At 28.1% G+C, this 26705-nt stretch overlaps 1 protein-coding gene across 2 annotated transcripts; it reads right to left on the bottom strand.

The window, feature by feature from the left end:
- Nucleotides 1–1296: 1296 nt before the first annotated feature.
- LOC145841034 (tyrosine-protein phosphatase non-receptor type 23-like) lies at nucleotides 1297–25364 on the bottom strand. 2 transcript variants are annotated; one of them, XM_082948390.1, is made up of 27 exons: nucleotides 25210–25364; nucleotides 24863–25071; nucleotides 24451–24527; nucleotides 23307–23488; nucleotides 23078–23158; nucleotides 22583–22717; nucleotides 22128–22303; nucleotides 21444–21632; nucleotides 18982–19047; nucleotides 15427–15572; nucleotides 14137–14228; nucleotides 13444–13536; nucleotides 13022–13207; nucleotides 12589–12699; nucleotides 11101–11252; nucleotides 10662–10829; nucleotides 10019–10209; nucleotides 6999–8920; nucleotides 6304–6458; nucleotides 5616–5815; nucleotides 5239–5348; nucleotides 4691–4872; nucleotides 4281–4406; nucleotides 3056–3191; nucleotides 2554–2676; nucleotides 2259–2390; nucleotides 1297–2017 (listed from the first exon to the last, which is right to left on the bottom strand). In XM_082948390.1, the coding sequence occupies exons 1-27, from the start codon at nucleotides 25339–25341 to the stop codon at nucleotides 1787–1789; spliced, it is 5703 nt and encodes a 1900-aa protein (XP_082804516.1). In that variant the 5' UTR covers nucleotides 25342–25364; the 3' UTR covers nucleotides 1297–1786. The 2 variants fall into 2 exon arrangements, with proteins under 2 accessions (XP_082804516.1, XP_082804517.1); XM_082948391.1 differs by having other exon boundaries at nucleotides 4281–4385.
- Between the last annotated feature and the right edge of the window lie 1341 nt (nucleotides 25365–26705).

Genomic DNA, 26705 nt, shown 5'->3' with positions numbered 1-26705 from the left:
CTTTATATTAACCTCTTATTTTTGGTTCTTATTAATGATTAACTTAATCAGTAGATAAAAAGCTGAGATTAATTTATAAAAAAGTTGGATTAAGCTGTTTATATTTTTCTTTTAGGATCTGATATCATTTAAACTATCGAATTTAACATTTAAACTTCAGCGCCATTTAAATCTAAACAAAAAGACACTTGTTAGCGATAGTCAAACAACACAAACGGAAGAAATCGTATTAGTATCATTTATTATTAATAAAGAAAAATAAGTATGTAACAAGATCATATTTTTGATTAAAATAAACATATTTATAGTTTATAAAGGTAATATTGCTATTTTTATCAAATATTTTTATTTTGTTTGTTAGCTATGTTAATATTTTATTATTTATATAACTTTCAAATTACTTACTTTACTGAAATATCATATTTTTTTCATATTTGTTAGACTTAAAACATTTTAAGACATGATGACCTCAAAAGTATACAGAAATTTTAATTGTGATAATGTAGCTTCTAAAATCTCTTCTGAGATACAACTTTGTCAGTGGAAAAACTAACTAAAAATTATTTGATAAAAACGTCGTTTTATTTACCTAGCAGTATTGTTTGGCTTATTTTGTTTAATACGCTTTCTAACTAATTCAAAAGCTTCTTTTTAAAGGTTTCATGTTTTATAGTTGATGAATTAAAACTTATTCAAGTTTTTACCTTTCTTTGTAGTCATTGCTAGGTGGCATTGAAAATTACCTTCAGCTGTTTTATGATAGGTTCATAACTTTATGCAATTACTTTGATTATTAAAATAAGATAACTAACATTTGTAAAGTACCGCAATAAATACCATAAAATATTGACTGAAGGGTTGTTTATTTGAACCCAAGCTTCTATAAATTTAAATTACAATCAAAATGAAGCAATCTACGGGAATTTATAATATATATACTCATAAAATAGGACGCAATACCTTTTATTTAAGTGATACTACTTTTAGTTGTATTTAATTAAATTAACTAACATGTTTGAAAACTTATTTTTTTAGAACTTTGTACAGAACAAACTAAAACAATCATAAAACCTTTAACTTTATTCCTTAACTGTTTTTAGATTATAATAACCAAAAAGTAAAGCTCCTAATTTAACTTCTTTTAAAATTAATTTTGTTTAATAAAATAAAGCGCAGAACCGTGTTTGTTTATACCTTGGTAACTATTTTCACAATTAAACTCTAAGCGGTGTAGCACTGTTAATTAGTTTTTATTAAAAATAAACTTTACAACTATTATTTTGTAACTTAATCATATTTATTAGAAAAAACAGACAATCTTGTGACATGACTACTTGATAGTATGCAAAGCATAAAGTATATAGAGTCCAAGCTGATAAAAATTACTGTTTGTATACTTTCATAAAAAACTTCAAGTTTAATCGTATAAAACGTGTTTAAATTAAAAAATTTCTAAACGTCTCTGAAAATAATGCATTATTAAACAAGAGTAAAATACAAAACAAAATAAATAAAACGAATCTCAAACTATTTTTTAAACTAAACTTTTATCTGATTTTTTTAAAGAGTAAGCAAAGAAATAAAAAACAAGTATACACAAATAAAAAGTTATTTTAACAAAAAAAAACAACGAAGTATTGCAACGGAAATAAGGTCTTTTGCTAGACATGGTGTACGGCAGAAAACTAATAAAAATGGTGTAACTCAAACAATTTCTTTAGGAATAAAAAAAAAAACAAATTATTAAAAAAGCGACAACTTGCCAAATCTTTACTTCAACGAAAAACTACTTCTTGATGGCCCAATGAACGTCGAGATCTGTGAACAGGTCGTCGTTATCAGCTTCGTGATTGAGAAACTCGCCTTTGGTGAACTTCTTCTTTCTTCTCGAAGCTTCCCCTATCTCGAAAGTGTCGGGGGAGATGGGGAAGTCGTCGAACACGGATGAGGGTTGCGGGATGGAGACGGGCGGGGACTGCAGGGTGGATTCGGTGGGAGAAACGATGTCTGATTGCACCTGTTTGTAAACCATTCATATTAAGAAAAATTTAATAAATTAAAACAGAAATGTTAATGTAATTTACAAGAGTACCTAGATTTGACTGTTGTAATTGTGTTTCAGAATTTTACAGCTATAATTACTTATTCAATAGAATATACGAAGTTTGCTCGTTTGTTAAAAAATTTAACCTTTGTTTGAAAAAAAAAGTGTCTAAAAGATAGATTTAGTAGCGACTATAATTTAAAGATCATAAAACTTCAGTTAGTAGTGGTTTTGGAGATTCCGGTTTAAAATTGTGTGTCATTTTATCAACTGTTTTGCTGATTTCACTAAAAACTCCCGTCGTCGAGTTGAAAACATCGAAAATATCATTATTATTTGTTTCCGTCTGAATAAAAAAGTAAACAGATTCAAATAAAAATAAACTTAGTAATTGTAAAAACTTAAAGATATAGTACCTAATAAAACGGACAAATCACCTCATAAACAAAAAAAACTTTTCTTTAGGCTAAAAACTAACATAAACATTTTAAAAAGTTGTAAAAAATCACCTTAGTTTTGCTGTCTACGGGTAACACTACTTGTGGTAGCGGATTTTCAACTACAATCCCGTGTTTCAGCATAATATCATTCGCGTATTTATGCAACACATCCAGAACGAATTTGAATTGACTCTGTTAAAAATAGTTATAATATTATTCAAGCAACAGTATCTTTAAATTGTTCATAAATATTGTATTATTAAAATCTAAAATCTCATCAACATGCACTTTTAGTTTTATTTGTTTGCTTTATTTTTGTTAAACTTTAAACAATACTCACACCAACATATTTGACGAACAAGTTTTATATTTATAAGCTTTTTTCCAGAGTAAAAACTTTTGCAGTTTTATGCAAAAATATGATTCATTTTTAATATTTGACATAACGTTTTTTACCGGGGAACTTTATTAAAAACACTAACTTTAAATACCAAATAGAAACCGTAATAAAAAACGCCATTTAAAAAAGAAAAGAACACTAATAAAAAACTGCATGTAAATATTTTTATACCTTGTGTTGCACAATTTGCTTTCTGTATAGACGCAACTGGTTGACAGTTGAAATGACATTAGGAAAGTTGCCGCAGTCGACCTGCTGTAACGACGAATAAACTGCACAGAACGTACCACTTCTACCTATTCCGTTGCTGTGCAAATATTTAGTTTAATAACTATTTGAAACACTAAATTATTTTACACAAAAAAGCGTAAGCTTATAAACTTTAACATTTAAAAGTTTGTTATTGTAGTAAATTTATTTAAACTACACGTATTGTAGAATGTTTTTTCCAAAAAAAATTTTTGAAAAAAATTAGAGCAATTAAATGTAAAATACTTAATTTTATTTAGTTAACTGTAAAAAGTAACAACAAAGATTAAAATAAAACTATATTTTAAGTAAAACAAAAACTATTTTTTTCTAGTTAAGAAATACTGACAACATTGTGAAAAATATATAGTTTTAAGTACCAAGAAACAGCTAGAAAGGACAATGCAAGACCGGATTTTAAATATTATATAAGTTGGAAAGAATGGTGACCACAAGAACTAAAAATAAAGAAGAAAAGTTTCTATTTGATTACTCAATATTCAGACAAAAAAAAATTTCAACTTTTTTTTGATAAAAATAGCATTAACACCCTTAGTTGTTTAAGTAATTTCCATATAATTAAAATAATCACTTAAATTTTAACTAAATAAAATTTAATATCACACCTTACAGTAATTTTGACTGTAGTGAAAAGGGTATTAACAAAAAAACATATAACTAAAAATTCAATACTATATAATAACTGTTCTGTAAACATTTCAAAAAAATGTTCAAACTTGACAATTAATTTGTTATAATATGAATATATAAACATATAGTATGACAATTCGATCACAAAGATTTTCTAATAAACCTGCTAAAATTATTTTTCAAAACAAAACTTATAAACAGAAAAGTTGCTAAAATTTGATTAATTTTTTATCTAAACCTGCTTAAATCTGTTAAATCTGTTTGAAAAAGTTCTAAAACCTAGCCGGCTATTTTTTCATCTGTGAATAAACGATTCTTTGTAATTTGTAGGTATGAAACACCCCTGATCTTAATTTATTCAAAGTGAACCGCACATGTTTAAACAGTTTTTATACCCATCACAATTTTTAATACATTTTGATAGCAAATATCTATGTGCAAATAAAAAAAAATTAAGACGACTCAACACTAATGTTATTTTTTTACAAAAACAAACTTGCACAGTACGGTGATGGGCCACTGCAGTTTGCCCTGCTGCTGGTGATAGTGGTGCACTCTACTTTTCAGTTCAGTCAGTAAACCCACATCTGGCAGTGACCCGCTGTTTGTACGATTAACTTTGCTATAACATATAATTTTACATAAACTTAAACTTTACTTTTAACTTAACACTAGTTTTTTTTTGGAATAAATTTTCAATTCGACAAGTTTAAAAGGCTTTCATTTCGATTAGCTTCAACCTTAACGACAGTAATTAATCTATTTTCAACCACTTTTGTCTAAGTGCAAAACTTCCGAAAATTAGAACTTGAACTAAGACTAAAAAACTATGAAAACATTAAGTTTTTGAAAATAATCAAAACTCAGTTCAGCAATTGTAAACATTATTAATAAAAACAAACTGACTTATCCGGCCACTCGGTGAAATGCAACTGAGTGACGATTCTGGGCACACTGGAAACTTTCTTGCTGCACTGCAGTGTGAACGTTCGCTCATTGTGAAACTCCAAAGTGCTGCTCTTGGTGCACGTCACCGTCATCTGTCCATACATCTGGCTTCCGTGGTCCGGCCAGAACTGAAGCCCTTTCTGTATAAAAATTTGTCAATGCAAATGTTGAGTTGAATTTTTGAAAATGACGGCTAAAAAGTGTAGTCGGACTTTTTAATAAAGAATAGAAAAGTTTATAATAATTAAACTAAAGCTATTTACAGTAAAAACAACTTATAAAACTGATGCATTTTACACTATTTTGAAACTTTTTAATTATGCTGATAAGTACTTATTAGTAGAGTTAAAAGTATGATAATGCTATCTACGATATACCAAACAAGGAAACTTAAGTAAAACAAAAACTTAAATTTTAGTTAAATGGAAAATTACCCAAAAAACGTAAATAATCTATTAATAGTTAATAAACTGTTTTTATTATAGATAGTATTTTTATTAACAAACCTCAGTAATTTCGTTGTTGGACAGTATAGTGACAAGTAATACCGATTGTTGTTGGAACATCATCAGCCAGAAATCGTTGCAAGCACTACCGTTCATTGGCGTTTGAGTTGCTGTCGTTTGAAGGAATAAAATTATCAACTTTTTATAAAGTTGAAAACAATTGTATTTGATTGAAGTTAAATTATTACAAAAAATAAATTTTATAAAGTAAAATTTATAAATAAAAAACTTGTAATTTTTTTTTTCATTAGAAGGTAGAGAGCATAAAAAACTTAAAAAAAAATTCTCAAGTTGATAACTTTTTTTTTTATAATTTAGCTTTTGAAGATTAAGAGTGCAAAAAAACTTTGTGAAACAAAATAAAAACTTAAAAGTACTTATAAAATTTGGGCAATATTTGTAGTTGGATTTCAGGTGGCTGGCATTGATGTAATCATCTTTACTGTCCAACACAACACGATGCTTGTCATATGGCAATATGTCTTGATAATTGTTTTTGAAAGATGATATTTTCCCGACTGCTGTCGTGTTTTGCCTTGAAATTCTTTCTTGCGTCGCTTTCAGTTCTTTCCAATCACTTTAAATTTATAATATTAAATTAAACGTATATAATATTGGCATAAAAAATGTATAACCAGTGCTGTTATGAACTAAACTAAACCATGATAGTTAATATTTAGCATGTAAGCTATATTAAATCCTCTCAAAAAGTTAGACACGTAAAATGTGCATGATAAAAAAAAACTGTAACTTAAGAAACTTCGAATTTTTTTTTACAATTCATTTTAAATATTGGAAATTATTTGCTCACACCTTATTAAATATATATGTATACATAGCAGCAATATTCATTTTAGTTATTTAGCAAGTAGTTTAATAAAAAAATTATTTATTAAAAACTAGTTAAAATTTGTAAGAAAAAATATGTTTGTTAAAATGAGAGTGGTAACAGAATGAGTTTAATTAAAATAAACAAAGTGTTAGTGTTTCGTTTCTTTTAAGATTAAGCAATGATTTAATAAAGAATTCCAAGAAACTTTTTACTACGCAAACAACAAAAACTACCTATCAAGCTTACTGTGCTTCCCGTCTTGTTTTTGTGTCAGCGAGGACATCATGCGGTTAAAATTTTCAACATCTTCCTTTATCTCTTGCGCGTTGAAGTTGCGTGGCGTGTGTAAGACTTTAGCGCTGCTTTCATCGGGTTTCGAAGCTGTAACCTGTTGTTGTAAGAAACTCAGTATGATTTAAAACAACTTTGATAACGATATTATCAATGACTAATAGTGCAACTAATTTACTAAGTAATTTATCTATCAAGTTTAAGGTTATTTAACTACAACATTACAAATTTTTAATCACGAATATATTTTTGATTACAGCAAAGTGAATACATAACGGTTACAAACCATTCATTATTATACCATTCTACTACTTGGATCTGTTGTATAATATTCTAAAAAGTTGGTCGTAAGAATCTTACACTAAGTTTTCAATGTTGTTAAAAATATAATTACAAAAGGCATGCACAAGATACTTTCCATAAAAATAAAAGCTTATTTACTTTTTTATAGCACAAATGATATATAAAACTAAAATATCAAATACATTACTATATTTTAAAAAACTCAAAAAAGTAAATCATATTAATAATATATCGACAGCATTTTTGACTTACAGCCAATGCATTTCTTTGAAACACTTCACTTGTTTTAACAACGATACTACACAAATATTATTAAAAAAAACTCTCCACAAACCTGCTTTACATTCTGCTGTTTGTTGCAACTTTCTGCTGCTGGTGAACCGACTGGATCGCAGTAAAGTCCCGCCAGGTCGTCGCTCGCCTTCTTCTTGACCCGCTTCACTTCCACTGCCTCGTCGCTCTTCACAGCAGTGGTGGGAACCAACGGGGACGGCATCTTGCTGTTTGAAAGCGGCGCTCCGGTCATCAAGTCGTTGTTCTGAGCGTTTTGTTTGGGATGAGGGTTTGGATTATAGTTTTGCTGTTGATGTTGTTGTTGATGTTGCTGCTGTTGTTGTTGTTGCTGTTGTTGTTGCTGAGTGACGGCTGGCTGCTGCTGGTTCACAAATTGTGGATTTGTCAAACATTGGTTGCTCTGTTGGTAGTTTTGCTGCACATTATTTGCAACCTGAGTATTGATCTGAGGTGCTTGGTTCCTGAGTTGAGGGTGAAGAGCCGACTGGCTTCTAACTTGAGCATTAGCAGGTTGCTGTTGCCGGAATGCTTGGTTTGGTAGACTTTGATTGAAAAAAGGTCGGTTTAAACGCGTTTGATTTTGAAAACTCCCGTTCAAACTCGTGTGGTGTTGGAGCGGCCGACTGTTCGACGGTAAAGGGTTTCTGTAGTTGTTTGAAGGCATCATGTTATTGGGTCGTTGTTGACTTTGCGGCGTACTCAAGTTTGCAAAATTTGCTGGAGGTCTTTGAGGTGAGAATGGTTGATTCATTTGAACAGGTTGCACGTTTTGGCCCGGAAAAGGTGCCACTGCGCGCTGCATGACACCGGAAGATGGGTCTAACTGTTGGTTGTTTTGCAGCTGTTGGTTATTGTTGCCTATAATGTTTTGACTCAAAGGTGAAGTGTGCATCTGTTGCTGATAAATGTTCTGGTTTTGAAACGGCTGCGCAGAGAATTGATGTCGCATCCGAGGCGGATTCTGTGGCTGGTTTTGCTGCGGCCTTGGCATGACGTTCGGCTGAACGTAACTTGAAGGCATGAAGTAAGGGTTTGGCTGAACTGAGTTTGATTGTAGGCGAGGAGGTAGCATTTGCTTGCTGGTTTGCTGAGTCGGTGGTAGGTTTTGCCCATGATGTTGATTTTGTGGTACATTTGAACCATGTGGCTGATTTGGTGGTATATTTCGACCATTTGGTTGATTCGGTTGTGTGTTTCGACCATTTGGTTGATTTGATGGTGTATTTTGACCATTTGGTTGATTTGGTTGTATGTTTTGCCTGGGAATACTTGGAACAACATTATTACGAAGCTGATGTAAGTTAGGTTGGACAGGCATTTGATTGTTCATACTGTTTGTCATGTGTTGTTGGGGTGATCTAACATTTGGTTGAATATTAGGCTGAAGCTGCGGCCGAACATTAGGATGAATTTGTTGCCAGATATTAGGCTGAGATTGGTAAGGTCGCATATTGTTTAAGGAGGAAACACTGCTTTGCTGACCTTGAACGGTGTTCGAATATCCAGCCGCGTTACCAGGCTGCGTAACTTGGGGCAGAAACGGTTGTTTGGGAATCGCATTAGACGGTTGCCTTGGCGCTTGACTTTGCTGCATCGGGGTTGGCGACTGGGAAACGTACTGCTGATTTTGGTGATTCGGTGAAGCGTAAGGTGATTGGTTAAAACGAGGCCTCTGTTGGTTTGACGTCGAAGACGTCTGGAACCTGGGTTGGTATGCGGCAGTGGGGGTGCTCGACGCGGGAGGGTGGGGTTGGGGCTTGTCGGCCATCATCTGCGGTGGGTAGACTTGGGGCAAGGCGTTCCGGGGCTGAGGAATCATGTTGGGTGGTCGGTATGGCGTTGCCATGGGGACGCGAGGGTGGTTCAAGGTGTTTCGAATGTTTATTTGCTGGGAAGGTAGTGAAGTTGGTAGGTTTTTGTAGACAGGCGCATTATTATTAGTATTTGGAATACCACCCATGCCTGCAAAAAAAAAGAGTAACAGTTTATAAAAGTATATAGTCCAAAACAAAAACAAGAAGTAAATTAAAATTTGCACTTATTTCAATACAAAAAAAATCTTCAGGTTTCGAACATATAAAAACTAACTTTTAGTATCTAGCTTAAATAGTCTAACCTTTATTTATATTGTTATAGCAAATTTTAAAAACTTAACAAACCTTTCACAGTAAAAACATTTAAGTACATTAACCTGTCGCTTAGGTGCGCATTTCTTTGGTATGCACTGCGGTTGGGAACGCCCTTTTTAGCCAAAAAACGCTTTATTCAAAATGCAATTTATCTTTTTAGTCAACTTGGATTATTGGTTGTTTATATAAATATTAACAAACTTTTTTAAGGTGTGTTAGTGAAAAGAAGAAATTTTCGATCATAAATGAGCTAAAATATTATAAAATGAACAAAAATAAATGTTAAAAAGAAAATAAATCAAAGGATTTAAGAATGTTTGTGTGTTTCATTAAAATTAAAGAAAAAAACTAGCATGAGTTTTTGAAAAATATAATAAATATTACCTGAGTTTTTCAAAAATTTTAGCTAGCCTGAAAAATCCTGATTAGCCTAGGTGACCTGAGACTGTGGTAACATGATAAATATATATAAACAAATTAAGTAAAAAGTAAATTTTTTAAAATTAATAAATACTTTAAGCACTCTTTCTTAAGCACTCTTTCCATTACTGCTAATATTGACTATTGAAACTAGAGTCTTCTAAAACATACATAAATAAATACTCCACAATTCTAATAACTTCAACAAATAAGTTTTGTTATTATGATGAAAGTTTTTGGTGTAATAATCATCTGTGAAATATGTAAACTTTAGTGGCTTTTAACACGTTTGTATTAGGTTTAATTGAGATACATAATGACCAAAACTTCCTAGGTACACACTGCCGGTTGGGTACGTACTTTTGCGCTGTGTTGAGAGTGCGTACCTTAGTGACAGGTTACTGTACTTAACTTATTACAAATAACGACGTTTCTATACTAACTCTTTGTTACAGTTCTATGAAGCATGAAAAGCTATAAAAACTTCAACGTTTATATCATAAATACTAACCATCAAAACCGCCACTTTCTTGCATGAACTTCAAAAATCCCGGGTCGGTGAAGTCGAAATCGTCATCGTCCAGATTCAACGCGGCAAGCTCTTCTTCTGTCAGGGGCATTCCCGTGGCTGCAAGTTTCGGATCTTTGTAACCTCCCTGAAGTGAAGGTTTTGGCGCGTTTGGCCGCGATGGAGGCTGGATTCTGATTAAATTTATGGGGTAAATTTCAGTATTTTACCTAAAATTATCATGTTAATTTTTTTGTTTTTATTTTAAACTTTAAGGATATCCTAAATGTAATTAAGTATTTTTATTTGAGGTTGAAGATTTTTTTTTTGAAAAATGTTTATTAAAATAATGAAAAATTTTTAAACAAAGTTTTATAGACAAATATTTGTAGCAAAAACAAGCAAATTTAATTATACAGCTAATATTATAATATGAATTCATTTCAATTTGTCTTAGAGCTGAAAAATAGTTAAATGATATTAAAAAAAAACTTATAATCGTTTTTTTCTAAACAGTTCTATTTAACATTTTTACAATTTTAAAAAACAATGCAACTTTTAAATAATTTAAAAGCATCAAATTCAAAATAACTTTCAAAGCATTTAATCACGAAAGACAAGTTTATGATAATACAAAAATACAAACTTGTTTCGAAAATCTTTGTTCAACTTTATTTCTTCAGTCAGCTTAGCGGAAACTTCATCAACTTTCACCATGAGGTCGTTGAAGAAGCTCACTCCCTCGTTGCACCTCACAATTGCTTTCTGGTGCTGAGTGCACGAAACTATCAGGTGGTTCGTTTGTGTTTGCATTCTGTTTTACATATATAATTGAGAAATGATTGAGTTAATGAACGAGTTATGGTGAAAACCATTGAAAAAGCTGTTTAACTCTACACAAAACACTTAAATTTAGATTTTATGTTTACTTAAAACATTTTTCATCTTGATTATTCAAATACATAAATCGTCATCACCATAAATTGTTTTATGAAATTTTTACAAACCGTCCAATTCTTTATTTTAAAAGGCAGTCCCTATCAACTACACTTGACATCATACATATCAAGATAATCCGAACTCACTCTTGCAGTTGCTCATTCACGCCCCTTTTAATCTTGTTGTACTTTATGTTGGTTTCGGTGACGGCGTTGAAAATGTTGTCTTGGGCGCTCAGGTTCTGCCTGATGTAGCCGAGGGTGGCGTCGTGCTTTCTCAGCGATTCCTCGAACAAATCCTTTTGTAAAAATATTAAATTAAAAAATAATTATAGGCGTTCAAAGGCGAAAGACTTTTGGTTTGTTTTGTATTGAAAGTAAGCTGTGTGCTGTTTTAACAGTGGCTGGTTTAATTTTCCCATCTTTTAAAGATAAACATACAAAGTTAATACAACAAAATTAATTTTTATTTTACGTTTTACAGCAAGCTTAAACTCATGTAAAATAGTTAAATCTCTGACAAAAACAAGTTATTTTTGCCTTGATGTGGTGTTGGCGTGTTATGTCACTGTAAACACTATACATCTAAAATTAAATCATTAATTGTATTACCTGAATACTTAAACTTAGTTAAAAGGAAGTCGTTCTAAAGTAGAAACTCTAATAAGTTGCAGGGTTACCTAGTTGATGAACTAAGAACAAATTTAAGTTAAAAATACTAAAAAATAGCCCAAGCTGAGACAAGGACTTTGTTGCTTTGAATGTGCTTCTTTGAACAGTTTTAGCTTTTAGACTTAAATGATTTAACTTTCTTTCTTCATATGAAATTTAAAAATATCTAAGTAGTCTGCCATGTAACTTTAAAACCACTTGACTTTTCATTTTCAAAAACAACTTAAATTAAACATTTACATGAAAAACTATTTTCAATTATCAATAATTTGCTTTTTGAACTCACACGCTTCTCTTTGTTAAAATAATGACATTCTGAAGTGTTCATTAACATTAGATTGATAATATGATGTAGTTGTTGTATTGCTGCAAACTTATAACCTCTTTTAACAAACATATTAGCAATCTAATACTTTTGGACATTTCAAAAAGCTCCGTGGGACTTTAAGTACTGTTTTATTTTTAATAAGAATGTACATACTATTATTTTTAACAGACTGCAAGTAATGATTATTTTATACAAAAAAAAATTTTTACGATAGCCTTTTTAGTCAAAAATATAGTTCAAATCTTTTTATGGAATTCTTAAACAATAGAAGTATTAACTTATCTGTTAGATAACAGCAACAAGGAGACAATTATAAAAACTAAAATGCTTCAAAAAAATTCTAACTATAATAAATAAAAATGGTGGATGCTCTTTGGCATTTAGGTGCTAAACTAACTTAAAACTTGCAAAACTGTAAGGCAAGACATAGTTTTTTATTTAAAATCATGTTTATTTCATTTAAAACACTAGATATAAGTAAATAATCAGCAAGTCGGTTTTCACTATCGTTTTGTGCTTGTGTGTCTATGTAGTTACACGTCTAAAAAAGTTTAATGGTATTAAACTCTTCTTTTAAGTAATAAATGATAAAGTTTCATTGATTCTAAAATAAATCTAACAAAACGAATTCCAACCTCAGCGTCGACGCCGATTTTCGTCATCAGCGTTGCGGTGACGTCATCTTCGTCCAATTGATTACGTAATTGAGTGACGAGTGACGAACGTTGCGCCTCCATCTCATTTATCTGTATATACACACTTGTTTTTTAATTAAAAAAAAAATTATACAACTTCTAAGAATGCTTAAACTTAAATAACGCATGCAGAATATAAAGTATGTGGTTCACACAACATTAAAAAATAATGTTATCAACTTTAACTTAGTCTATTTGTGATTAACAAGTTTGAAACATGATCAAAACAAACAAATTACTAACTAAAAATATGTGTTATATAAATGAGCTCTCTAAATTGAGTATATTTTAACTTAAACTGACATCATAACTAATTTAATATCACGTTCAAACTATTAGCTTAACTATTTAAACAAAAATATTTAAAATCAACCTTTTCACACAACTTTCGCATTGTGTTAATAGTCTCCAAGTCTTCTTTCGGGTTTAATAACAATTCATTAATAGACGGAATAAATTTTATAAATTCCTTCACGCTCTCCAATCCACTTTCAACTACTCTTAAGTTGTTTATGTGTATTGAAGTTGCCGTGTGGAGATCTGAGTTCATTTGCGAAGCCTTTATAATTAGAAAAATATTAACAGTTAGGGAATAAAAAACAAAAAACAATTTTTCCAACATCTTGTTGTAAGATCAAAAAAAGAAAATAAAACTAAAAAATGGAAGTACATTCTATAATAAATAAAACTTTACTTAAATGTAATTTTGCAAATGGAAAATGAGACAATCGTTTCAAGATAAAAATTGTTATCTATCACAGGTGGCACTTTGTATATTATTGTAAATTAATTCACCTGCTCAAGAACCCCTTTACAAGCATCTAGCCGGTCTTTATATTCGTTGTATTCCGACTGATTTCTTATTTTTTGTTTGCCTTTGTAAGATTTCTGTTAAGCAGTGAAGCTCTTAAATAATTGAACGAATTTTACGTGTTAATACTGTTTTTTACAACTTAAACAAGTGTATGAAAAACTGAAAGAAAACTGTGAAATTTGTGAAATATTTAAATGCGAATGCATATAAAAACACTAATGGAAAATAAACTATATAAAGTAAAAAAAAAGAATTACTATACAAAATGGGTTGCATTTTTGATAGAGAAGACTGTTATATTTCATTGTGTGTACTTTAAAATATCCATTATAAATGTATAAATATAATTACAGCAAAAAGTACATAAACTTAAATGGCATTTGAAAATTAAAATTCTTTTACAATAGTTTTAAAACATGATATGATATTTTGGCTAACTATCAAAGCACTTTGTAAAAAATAGATTACTTTTAAAATGATAATAATAAATATGAAATTGTACATAAATACTTTAAATTTACGAAGCCATAAAATTAAAGAAATTATAAAGTGAATAGAAACAAAAATGAGTATTCAACTCCTATAGTCACAAAACTATTAAATTAAACAAACTTAAGCTTCACTTAAATACTATAATCTATTTTCCAAGCTTTAAAAAAATAAGTTGCTCTTACTTCAAAGGAAGAATGTTCAATGTCTTCTTTATCAACGATTTCACTCAAATCTTTTATTTTGGAATCAACATCAATAAAAATGTTTGATAGATCTAGAAAAAAACTAAGTTTAAACAAAAAAAAGTTGTCCTACATTATTAAAACTATTTACTTGCTTCTGGTATTTTGATTTTTTAACTTTGTAAATTAAACTTTATTCCATGACCAACAAAACTAATTGAGCTTTTTTTTTAATTGTAGTACGAACATCGATAAGGCATCTTGAGCCTAGTCATACCTTACAGTTTTGTGGAAAATTTTACTTAAATAAAAAAATGATAGTTAATATACAATTATGTTTAGTAAAAATATAGTATATTCTTTTCATTTCAAAGTTAATATACTCTTTTGAAAATTAGTTGTGTTATATTTGCATAAACTGTGTTATGACCGCATTTTGTTTACTTAATTTAGTTTGCAAGGCTTATAAGTTTTTCAAAAATTTTTCTAAGTTTTCTAAATATCTTCTAGGTTTTTAAAAGTACAAGCTACTTTTTTATTGATTTTTAGTATTACATTAAACTTAAAGTAAAAATCTGTCTAAGAAAAAATAAATAAAAAATATACTGTAATGCTACTTTAAACTTGTGTCATATTAAATTAAACTTTTTCTAATATTTATACAGTTATTGAATTTGATATATTTTTCGTATATAATCCTTTGTTTTATGTAAAATGTGTTTTTTTTTTCAGTTTTCTTTCAAAGTTTCTAAATTCCATGTTTTCCAAGACTTTTTGCCTAAATTGTCAAATTCCAGGTTTTTTCGAATTCAAGGTTTTATGGCGAGCCTGGTTCGTTTTACAAAATATCCTAAAAAAAAGTTTGAACGCACCTCTTAGGTATGTATTGATGCATGTCTAAAGTTGTAAGTGAAGACCAAAAACATAAATAAGCTAGACATATACACCCGTCATTGAACATAAGTACACATGATTTTTATATCATTAACTAGTATTTGTAATATGTACATTGGACATAAAACATACAAAATTTAAAATGTGTATTTAAAACTACAAAATTTTCTAGAATAAAAAACTTTCAAGTAACAATACAAATTGGTACAAGATAACAATCTAACTTATACTTACTTTAATTAGTAATAATAAAGTTTAATAGTAATATTTAATAAACAAACAAAATAATTTAGTCACTATGTTTGCTATTACTTTCAAAAAACTTTAACTATTAACTGTTTTAAAAAAACAAGTAAACTGAACAAAACAGCAAATTTTTAGTGTTAAACATCAAACCTTTCATGGCACCGGACAGCTTCTTTATGGGCGTGCTATCAACGCTCAACGAAGCGCAGTGCTCAATCAGAATCTCATCCAAGCCGTTCTGCAAGTTTGGATCCAGTATCTTGTTCAGATCAAGATCCATAGACTGTTTGTACTCACTGTGATAAGTGTTGTAAGTAAGTGATAAATGTTGTTTAGACAAAAATAAATTTATCTAAATTTTGTTTACTTAAGACTAGACCTGAGGTCTTCACCTTTTTCAAAAGCTTTTATGCAGTAAATTATTTAAAAATAACTTATGTGCACAATGTTAGACTACAAAATGTTTAAACTGTTATGAATAACCATTTCTTATAATAGCGTATATTTGAGCGTCGTAATAATATATACACATAATTATTCAAAAGGCCTTAAATTGGGCTCTGTGGAAGGTGATTTAGTTTATATAATAACATTATTTTCTACACACATATACATAAATAACAGGTTGAAAACTGTTTATTTATGTAAGACTCAGCTTTTTCTGAATAACTAAACACGCGTCATTTAAAAACATATTTCACCTCACTTAACTGTCCGTGCTCAGAAAAGTATATTCCATTTGTGTAGTTAAAATACCACTGGACTAGACAATTGGAGTTAGTTAAAAAGAACCATAAAGTTTAAGTAAGACTGTTTTAATTTTAATACATCCACAAAGACATTTGTAAAATAGTTGTTTAGTTGACTAAATAAATAATAACTTTTTTATTAAAACATGTATTTTATTTACTGCAGCAAATAATTTATTGCAAAAACTAAAAGACACAACTAAAACATTTTTTTCAGATAAACACAAGATTCTATAAGTTTACCAACTAATAAAGTATACTACATTTAAATCAAGTAAAAAATACTATATATCAAAAAAAAAATTAGTAAGTGATGCTTGATTTAAAAACTATATATACGAATGGTAGATTTGCACACAAAAAGGGAGCAATTTTATTCATAAAATTTATTTTATTAGAAAATATTGATTACATAAAACATTGATAACAAGTAGACATAAAAAAATATCATAAGACCACAATTAATTTAAATATATGTATAAACTAGTAATAACAAGTGTTGGCGACTGACTGATTAGTTTCAATAGAAACGAAAGTTAAGTCTTAGTCTACCAAGAGCTTGGGGTCTGATGATCCAAGTGGTATGATGAAAATGTATACTTATCTTGAGTTTGTCTCACCAAAAGTTAAAATTCGGTTTTGGCTCTGATGACTTTCGCCGATGTTTTTTTTTTTGGTCATAATAAAAAAACAACAAATTTTAAGTTAAATCATAATTCATTAGAAATAAATATATTTTAAGATTATAACACTATAACATATTATAATATTTAAAATTCTCAAATCGTCCTTAGGTATGTAAACTTTTATTAGTGATTTTTTTGTCTTTATCTGAATACTAAGTATAAAAACTATTCAATTTTTAAAATTTCGACAAAGTTTTTACTTTATACTTATTATATAGTTTGAAGCAGGGGCGTAGCGTGGGGAGGGACACTGGCGCATGCGTGCTACCCAAAAAAAAAAAAAGAAGTAAAAAAAAAGAATGTAATATCTTTATCCTTTATTGTTTATTTTTTCTGCTTAAATATTCCTTTTTTCAACTATGTTTATCTAGTATTCGAAAAGTTAAACGAAATTTTGAAAACCAATTAGTGACAAGTTAAGGAAATTATCCAATATACTGATTCGGTGCGCAAGCGAAAGTGCGCACCGATGTTGATGAAAAACTCCATAAGGAAAAAAATTATAATTTCATTAACTTCATAAGAATTTAGACTCAAAAAATACGCAACTAATTAGTGCACCGCAGTAGTATAACCTTATGACAGATTTTTCTACAAAAAGTTTACAAAAATACGTCACGCTTAAAGGAAAGTTAAACAATTTTACAAGTTTTTTTTATGGTACAATAAATGTTAAGACTACTGCTAGTTTTCTGATCTTTATTTTTGTAAACTTACAAGATAAAGCGTGTTGGCCTATGAGAAATAACCTTTGTTTGTGATTTTTATTTTAAACAAATACAATCAGATGAATTAAAATTAAAAAAATACTTTTAACTATTTTACAAAACTGTAATAAATTATAATAACAGTTATAATGTTGATCTATTTTAACTTCTGTATAACTCTATTTAAATTATGTGCAATGAGGTGTTGGTATCACTGTTGTATTGTTTATTTAAGAAATTGATATTTTTTTTGGAAATAAAACAGATACTTTCGTTTTATTGAATATATTCATTTTTAAAGATATAAATTTTACTGTAAGTAGTAAAAACAATTTTTATTTAGTAAGTTTACATTTGTGCAAGTATAAGTAATTCTAATTAAATTTATACTTTTTTTAATTGTTTAAATTTGTAATATATAAGTATTTTTTAAAACAGTTACTTCGAACTTATTTTATTTAATGAATTTATTTCAATTATACTACGTATAAAAAGATCTATTTATAGCTAATTACAAAAGTTTTAATTTAGGGGATATCTTGATAAGAAAATTTGCGCACTCCCTGACCAAAATACCACGCTAGGCCACTGGTTTGAAGTACTTTCAGATTCTTCTTCAGCTAACAAGTTGAATATATACTGAATGAACATAAATTTATATATATATAGAAAAGTTATAAAATAAGAATTTGTGTTCATTCAGTTTGTATTCAACTTATTAGCTGAAGGAAATTCTGAAAGTACTTTAAACAATATAATGAGTATAAAATAAAAACTTTATCGAAATTTTTAAAACATCACATTTTTTATACACAATATTTAAGGAATAAAAATGAGTGCGGCAGAAAGCGCCCACGGTTGGGTTTGAACCCAAATGTAGTAGAATTACCTATAATCTATGATTTGTACGAAGTAACCGTTGAGCTAAGCAGTCAAAAAAATATATTGGTAGCTTATTCTGATAGGTTTATTTTCAAACTGATCTTACACTAGTTCAAATGCATACGTAAATTTGTTAAATTGAGCGAAATTAAGCAAAATTCACTGTTTATGTAAATTTTTGGAGACATGTAATAAAAGTAAGATTTTATTTGCTTAAATTAATATTATTTGAAGTTTTTTTCAACAAGGATTTATTTTTATAAAAAAAACATTCTTTGAAGTTTTTTAAACAAGCTATTGCAAAAATAAATAAGGCTGTATGCAAGTGAGCAGTATTTTTTCTTGGACTTATATAAGACAACTGGGTCTCAGTGAATATTAATTTTTGGAAAACGCTCAGATATAAATTCTAAGTTTGAGAGACTCAGTTTGTAAGTTGAAGTAAATTTTATCCTCAGTTGTATCCCGTATAAAATGGTAGTTTCTTTTAGATAATAAGAATTAATTAATTAAACTTTTTGTTGGTTTAAAATAACTAGTAGTATTGAATATTCAAAAGGTTTTATTATATAGGACTTTGTGAGTTTAATTATGAAAAAAACGTTTACTACTTAAAAAATACAAAACAAAACTATTAAGTAATTAAAGTTTTCTTTTATATGTATAGCAAAGTGAACTAACAATAAAACTTGGTCTTTTACTTCAATTTCACTGATAATTCCACGTAGTAATTTCGCTTTCTCTTCACTAAAAACAATTTTTTTTTTCTATAATTTTTCTTTATATAGTTATATAACTTATATATAATTGTATAACTTTCGTAAAATAAACTTTTAAATTTCCTATCTGACCATATTTATAAAGAATAAAACATTTTTATCAAGAGGGTAATCTTAAAAAGTAATGTAAAACCTTATCTTGAAAAGATATGTAAATTTAAAAAAATATTTATGGTTAATCAAACAAACTATTGCAGATTTAAATTGCCTCAAAAAGTATTTTTTAATTTTTTAGGTTTCAAACATTTGAAAAATAAAACTAACAAATATACTTAACATTATCTTTCAAATAGAAAATTTAAACATTTACTAGAACAATGTTTTAAATTATTAGAAATAGATCTTATTTAGTAGCTTAAGTTCATCTTTAATAAAATAAAAATTATTTATATACAATGTTCCAACAATCTTTTTTTTAGAATTATGTGTAAATAAAAACTAAAACCCATAACTAGGTTTATCATACTTTAATTTAGAATGTAGTATATACTTAACATTTTCTCAAGATTATTTTTGAGTAAATACCTCACAATTTAAAGCAGATTTAAAAATATCAACTTTATATACTTTTATATTTCGATTTATTTAAATTTCATAAATTGATCTTTGCAAACAAAATACAAAATAGAAGTACTTTTCGGACACGCTCTTCAGTATTTAGTCAATAGGGAGAATCAAATGTTCTATACGAACATTTTTAGAAAAAGTACCTTCTGTGGGGACTATGTCCCTTATAACTCATACAGTCCAATGAGACAAAAACTAAATCTGATCAGTTGCCTTACATATAGAGCAATGAAAATATGTTCTGAAAAATATTTAGAAACAGAATTATCAAATGTGGAAAGAATCTTTGCGACTTTAGGTTACCCTCTAGACATAATAAAGAACACAATACAAAAAACAAAGACAAGGTTTGAGTCAATAAAATTTGGTCCAAAAAAGTGTCCGGTATACCTTAAGTTGCCATACAATCAGAATACAGTTTTGCATAATAATTTGAAGAAAGTAGTAGAAAATGGCTATAGATCTGTTAATTTACGAATAGTATACTCAACCAATAAACTGTTTCAGATTAAAAACAAAGATAAATTACCCACCCTAAACACCAGCAATGTAATTTATAAATTTGTATGTTTATGTAAAAAAACATACGTGGGTAGAACGAGTAACAATTTGATTGCAAGAATTAACCAACACATACCAAAAAACCTTTTAAACAAGATAAAGTCATGTAACGAGGAAAAGAAATTTGATGATTTGGAAAAACTAAATAGTAGTTCAGCGATTGGCCAACACCTGATTACTAATCATAAGTGTGTCGAAAACTATAAAGTGGATAACTTCAAAATAATATCAGTTGCTCGTAATGAATTTCACCTAAAAACTTTAGAAGCTATATACATTTTAAGCTTAAAGCCAGATCTCTGTAAACAAAAGAAATTTGTTTATTCGACCATTTTGTTTAATTCGTTGAACTTAAATTAGTTGATTAGTAAAGTTGTGTTACATTTATATTATTTCTGATTAAACGATTGCCTTAATTTGTTAATTATTACTATTGTGTTAAATTTAATTTGTTTTCTTAAATACTTAGTTTTATTAGTTTTTATCAGTAAATTGATCTTTAATGACATTTAAGAACAAAATGTACAGTTAAGGTTAAAAAGTGCAATATGTCAAATTAAACGAAGTAGCTACATTTTAAAACTTAAACTTGATGAGAAAAATTTATTAAATAGAAATACTGAGAACTTAATTAAGCTTAATATAAGTATAATCTTTGTTAACATGTAAAATAAAAACAAATATATAAATATTTTTTGACTTTTAATAACAGATAAAGAATGTTTTGAAAATTTAAGCACTTGGACTATCTGTTTCTCCAAAGCTAAAAATCTTAGTAAAACAAAATATTTATAACAAAAGTATCAAATATTTAAAAAAATTAAAATAATATTTATACTTATTTAAATTCTTTATTTATCAAACTAACTTATCACAAATAAAATAAGTATTGATTATAAATTAGTATTCATATGCATTATTTACAAAACTAATAGTAAAACTCTTACTAAGTTGTTTTTTCATATACAACTTAAACTAAACTCTAAGTTCAACCCAATAAAAAAATGCCAATTAAAATCTGTATCAAAACGAAATGTATTCATAAACTGATCAATTTTTCATTATTTCATTCTTTTTCAAAAAAGTAAATAAGCATTGTTTTTGCACAATAGAAGAAGTTCAATCAATCAACAAAAACAACATTAAAAAAAATAAATTGTTCAAACAAACGTTAATTGAAAGTTTTCAACCTTTTAGTTTTCAAAATATCTAAAAACAGCTGAAACAAAATCGCACCTGTAGGACGACGCGTGCAGGTGGGCTTCAAAGGGAACCAGTTTTGAGAAGAGGTCGGGGCCGCAGTTGACCTTGTCGGTCGGATCAAACGGAAGCGGTTTGACGAGTGACGCGGGCGTGACGTCATCGACCATCTCGGGAACCCGGTCGTGATACACGAACTGGTTGTCTCTTTTGAGGCTGGCCTGCCTTAAAAAAAAGACTTGACGTTAGAAAATAACTTGATGCAACTAAAACATTAAAACTGATGACGTCATAAAAAATTTATGCTATCAAACACTAAAAGTTAAGTTAAAAATTGTAAAGCTTAAAACTGTTATGTTTTTTGATCACAACATGTTTAAACACTACAAAGTTCTCACAACAATAATGTAAGCTACAAGTTGATAACTATTTTATTTCAAACTTGTATGCAGTTATTAAAAAGTTTTACTCTAAAAAGTGGATGTACTAAAAGTAAAAAATATTTCAAGCTTAATTACAAAGTAGCTATTTCTTGTGTTTATTTGTTATGCTGTGTGTTTATATCAGAAACCTAACGTGCAGCTGAAAAAATACAGATAACAGTCATTTTTATAATACAAAATTTAGCTACAGTCTAAAATTTAGTTTAGTCAAAGTCTAAAATAAAAATATGTTGAGAACAAAATTATAAAAAGACCAAAATACTTAAAATTATCTTACTTTTTTTGCAGTAATTCACCAGCGTATTTGACGGTGGCGTCAATTTTTTCTTTAGTTTTACTTTTGAAACCCTTGACAAGCTTGACAGAGGCTTCGTGCAGTTCAACGCACTGGTTCAAATAAGCAAGCCCCAACCCGTACTGCTCTTGGTCCCAAACACTAGTTCCTTGGTAGTACTATGAAAAACAGATAGGTTAAAAAATAATATTATACATTATAAATAGCTATGTTTGTAGTTTAAATTATTTCACGTGACTTGTTTCCTTGTGGGATTTTCTTACTTTTTTTATAAATTATACAAAATATTAAAAATACTATTCGTATTGGAGTATATAAAATTACAAAAAATTTTAAGTTCAATATACAAACAATGATATTTAAGAAAGTCAAAAATAAGCATATTACAGTATCATATCCTACAAAGAAATTTCTTAAAAATAATAATGTTATCTCACCTTTACTAGTGAAGAGTAATAGTTGACTTTAAAAGAAAGCATTTTACTCCATTTTGTATTAGTATCTTTACCCATGACTGTGCGAGTTTCGTTTGATGATAGACTGGTCACACTATTTTGAAAATACAAGACAACCTGATAGACAGTAATTAACTTAAACTACAATGTTTAAAATTGAAAAATAAACACTTTAAAAAGTTGCTTAATCTAAATTTTTTTAATAAAACTTTATTTGAAAGCGAGCTTTAACAAATGTAACTTGAAAATAATTTTAGGACTATAAGATGAACACTAAGAGATAGTATAACTTAAAAATATTTTTCAATAGCTTTTCAGAATAAAACTAAAAGACATATAAAATAGTTAGTACAATAGTATTTAAAACAAAAATCAGAAAATGTCATTAAGCATACTAAAACATTTCTAACATTGTATTAAAACAAATCTAAATATCACAATTAAACAATATTATACATATTACGATATCAAACAAACCTGCTGGGCAATTTTTGCAATGATGGTTGCGGACCTTTTATCTTGCATTGACTTTTCAAGCAAACATTCTTGACCTTGGCCCTGTCAGAACCAACTGTATTAACATTGAAACATCTACTTAAAGATTTAATAAACTTAGATCAATTTACTTACAAGTATTTTTAGTTTAACTTATAATAAGTAAAATATTTTTTATTTCAAACATACATAATCAAAACTAAAAACTAACGAGCATGACGTTTATGTACAAACTGAGCATGGCCTGACTCGAGTCTGGCGAGAACGTTGTGTTGAGGTTGTCAGCCAAATACTTGAAGAAGCCCGCGGCACACTGGAAATGGACGCAGGAAATTTTGGCTCCCTCCTCAGTCATCCTGTTGTCGACTGCTCCGAGGATGGAGTGCGACGCTCCTGTTGTTTGTTGGAGTTAAAGTGTCTTTGCTCAGATTAAACAGGAAAATTTACAACTTAGTTTTGATTTATTGATATTTAAAATACATTCTTTTTTACAAGCGTTAATTTCTTAACATCTTTTACTTGTAGGTGCTAAATGTCCAAAGACTTTATAAAGTTTTAAATTTAAACAAAATTTATTTGTAAAAATTTACAATAGTTACAGTAAAATCATGTCTAATTTAAGGTTTAAGCAAAACTGTTTGTAATAGTTTGATAAGAAATGAAAAAGACAATATTTAACTTTTTATTATTTCTAAATTTGAATAACTTTATTGTGAAGTAGCTTAACTATTTGAGTTTAAATAATAATTGTTAAACTTAAAAAGATTTTTCATTACTTAATTTTTAGTACTTCTTATTATTCATAAAAAATTCAGAGGTTTTAATATATTCTTTATAAATTGAGGTTATTAAATAAAAAAATTTAAGCTAGTAACATGAATAAAAAATCTCACAAAAAAACATATAAATTCAAATGGAATTTTTCTTAAACTGCTAAAATATCAACTTATTTATAACTTTAACTGGTTTTTTTTTTTTTTATTGAAAAAACAAGAGAACTAAAATTTTACTATAAATATATTTATTGATGCCTATAAATTTTTTCAAACTAAACAGCAACAAAATTTAATAGAAACAACAAAAAAATGTTATTTAATTAAAGAAGTTTAGAATTTTTGTTTTGTTTTATTAACTAAAAAACACTTAAATATGGCACTAACTACTTGAATTAAATAAGTTTTTGGAGCACAAAATGTATATATGTAAGAAATAAACAAATCATTTACAACAGTTTAAAAATACTACTAAAACATTCATAAAAAAAATCTAAAAAGTTATTTCTGAAACTTGTGAAAAATAAATTATTTAAACTTTGATTTAATCAGCAAATACTTTTAGCTTTTAAACTTATGTACCTAAGTTAAATATTACAGCAGACTGCTCAAACTTGAAACTTTCTTTTGTCACTGCAGAATCTATAAATGCGTCTCCCCTGTTTAAAATAATCAAATCAACATAAAAATGGTTAGCAGAAAACAACACAAGTTTTACAAGAAATTAAAAAATATTCAAGTGTAACTTGGAATTTAAGTAATATCATTAAACTTAAATGATCTTCTCGAACAAAATATTTTTTTTAGCAAATTAATAAAATAGACAATAACAAAGTTTTTAGTTTTTTTTTAATTCATTCATTTCTTCCATCAACTGGGTTAAAAAAAACTTTTAAATAATAAAATAAATCTTTAATACCTACATGCTACAATAATAAGTAAAATAAAAGGTGTTAACTTATGAAATCGAATCTAATAGCTACAATTATCTCACCAACTAATTGAGGCATTCAGTGAACCTGGCCCTTCAAATGGAAATCTACTTTGCATGCAATGCAATTGTCCATAATACTTTTTAATGACACTGTTGCCTTCAAAGTTTGGGTTGTCCATTGCACTGTATGCAGATGCTTGCAGCTCCAGAAAATTTGCAATACAGTCTTTATATTTTGCAGGATCATCACCATAGTTGTTTCGAATGTGCTGTTGTAAAAGTTCAGTAAGAAATAAGTATATAATAATAAATATTGAACTTAAACTACAATTAAATTTTAATTTATATATGATATACATCATGTTAAACATTCTTTTGGTTTTCACTAAATGTGTTAAACAACTCACATTGCCTAGTTCTTCATGGATTTTGTTCTGAAATACTTCCATGTACATACCTCCTACGTACTCAACATTCAGAGACCCCTGATTTTCTTTTAAATTCAAACTAAGCATGGGAAGTCTTGGAACCCCGTCCATTTTATATATTTTAATTAAACTAAACTAAACTAAAAAAATTAAAAGTCAATTATCTGTTCTCTCAAAAAAATAAAAAAATAGTAAACTTGACTTTTTTACTATAAGATATAATTAATCTAATAAATATAAGTCAAACAAATAATCTATTTTAGAAAAAAAAAACAGTTGGAAAACTTAAAAACAGCAACACTCTTGTTTAAAAAAGCCACTTCAATATTGATCTCAACAACTTTATACTATATAAAATAAAAGTATTTGATTTATCCTTAATCTGGACTGATGAAAACCTCATACTCAATACACAAATTTTGTCAATACTTAAGGAGTAATGTCCAAGCTTACTTATAGGTCTTAAAATATAATCATATTTTTTGATAATTTATCTGATAACCATTCATATAAACCAAGAAACCTTGTTTTAAAGTTACATAAATTTTAACTTTGTCAGAGTAGGCAGCATCAACCAGAAACATACCTATCTAATCAGAACCGTTGAGACTGAGGAAATAATCTTTCATTAATAAGGTAAAACTAATTGTAACATTGATATTTACAAGAGGTATTTTCATTTTTTAAACTTTCACAGTTATTATTAATTAATTAAAATCAAAAATTTTTAATTAATAATAACATTTTAAAATGAACTTTATCTTTGTAAAGATTTTATGAAAATTCAACAATAAGTCTTATAATATTAAATAGTTTATTAGATATCCAAATTTAAATTATGATTTTTTTATTAATTAAGGCCATAGGAGGGTCAACACTTTTCCTTAAAAATGACTTAGGTATTTATATGAAAGCTTTAAGTACAAACTACAAGTCAGTTTTTATGAATTCAAAAATATAATTTAGCTTTTGAGATATTATGTTTTTTGTAAAAAGTTTCCGATACAATAATGAATGGACAGCAAATTTTTTAGGGTCAATTTTCTCAGTAACTTAAAAATTAACTAAAAATATATCTCCCCCTTCACATTTCAAGCAACCTTCTTCAAAATTTCAGAAAATATTCCTTAGATTATAAGAAAAAAAATGTTACTTATAAACTTTAATAATTTTGAAAAATAAAAAAAACTTGACAAAAACTAAAAAAAAAGTGTTTGGTTATGCTTTACTTTAGGTGAGCACGCTTTGGTTCAATATACAGGATTTTTTAAGGTTTATTTTCAATGATTTTCAACTTTATTTTGAAAATAAGTACAAGCGAAACCCTGCTTATGTACTTATATTGCTGAATGTAATTTTAGCTGGCACCTTAGGTGACTCTTCAACTGCATATAACAGTGTCATTTCAACAATGAAACTTTTAAACTTTTATGTAATCTTTTAGTATTATGGTTTTTATGCATGTTACATATTGC

The sequence above is a fragment of the Thalia democratica genome, chromosome 7 (assembly GCF_965202585.1).
Source record: "Thalia democratica chromosome 7, ktThaDemo2.hap1.1, whole genome shotgun sequence".
Taxonomy (NCBI): Eukaryota; Metazoa; Chordata; class Thaliacea; order Salpida; family Salpidae; genus Thalia; species Thalia democratica.
Note: the sequence above shows the minus strand (reverse complement) of the source record. Positions and strands in the feature narration are given on the sequence as shown.

What these genes read in the sequence shown, in the direction of transcription:
- LOC145841034 (XM_082948390.1), bottom strand. Translation starts at nt 25,341, where the DNA reads ATGGACGGGGTTCCAAGACTTCCCATGCTTAGTTTGAATTTAAAAGAA. An exon ending in TCCATGAAGAACTAGGCAAT is followed by an intron (nt 25,072 to 25,209) that starts GTGAGTTGTTTA and finishes CTTTTACAACAG; the next exon opens with CACATTCGAAACAACTATGG. An exon ending in AAATCGGCGTCGACGCTGAG is followed by an intron (nt 11,253 to 12,588) that starts GTTGGAATTCGT and finishes TTTTTACAAAAG; the next exon opens with GATTTGTTCGAGGAATCGCT.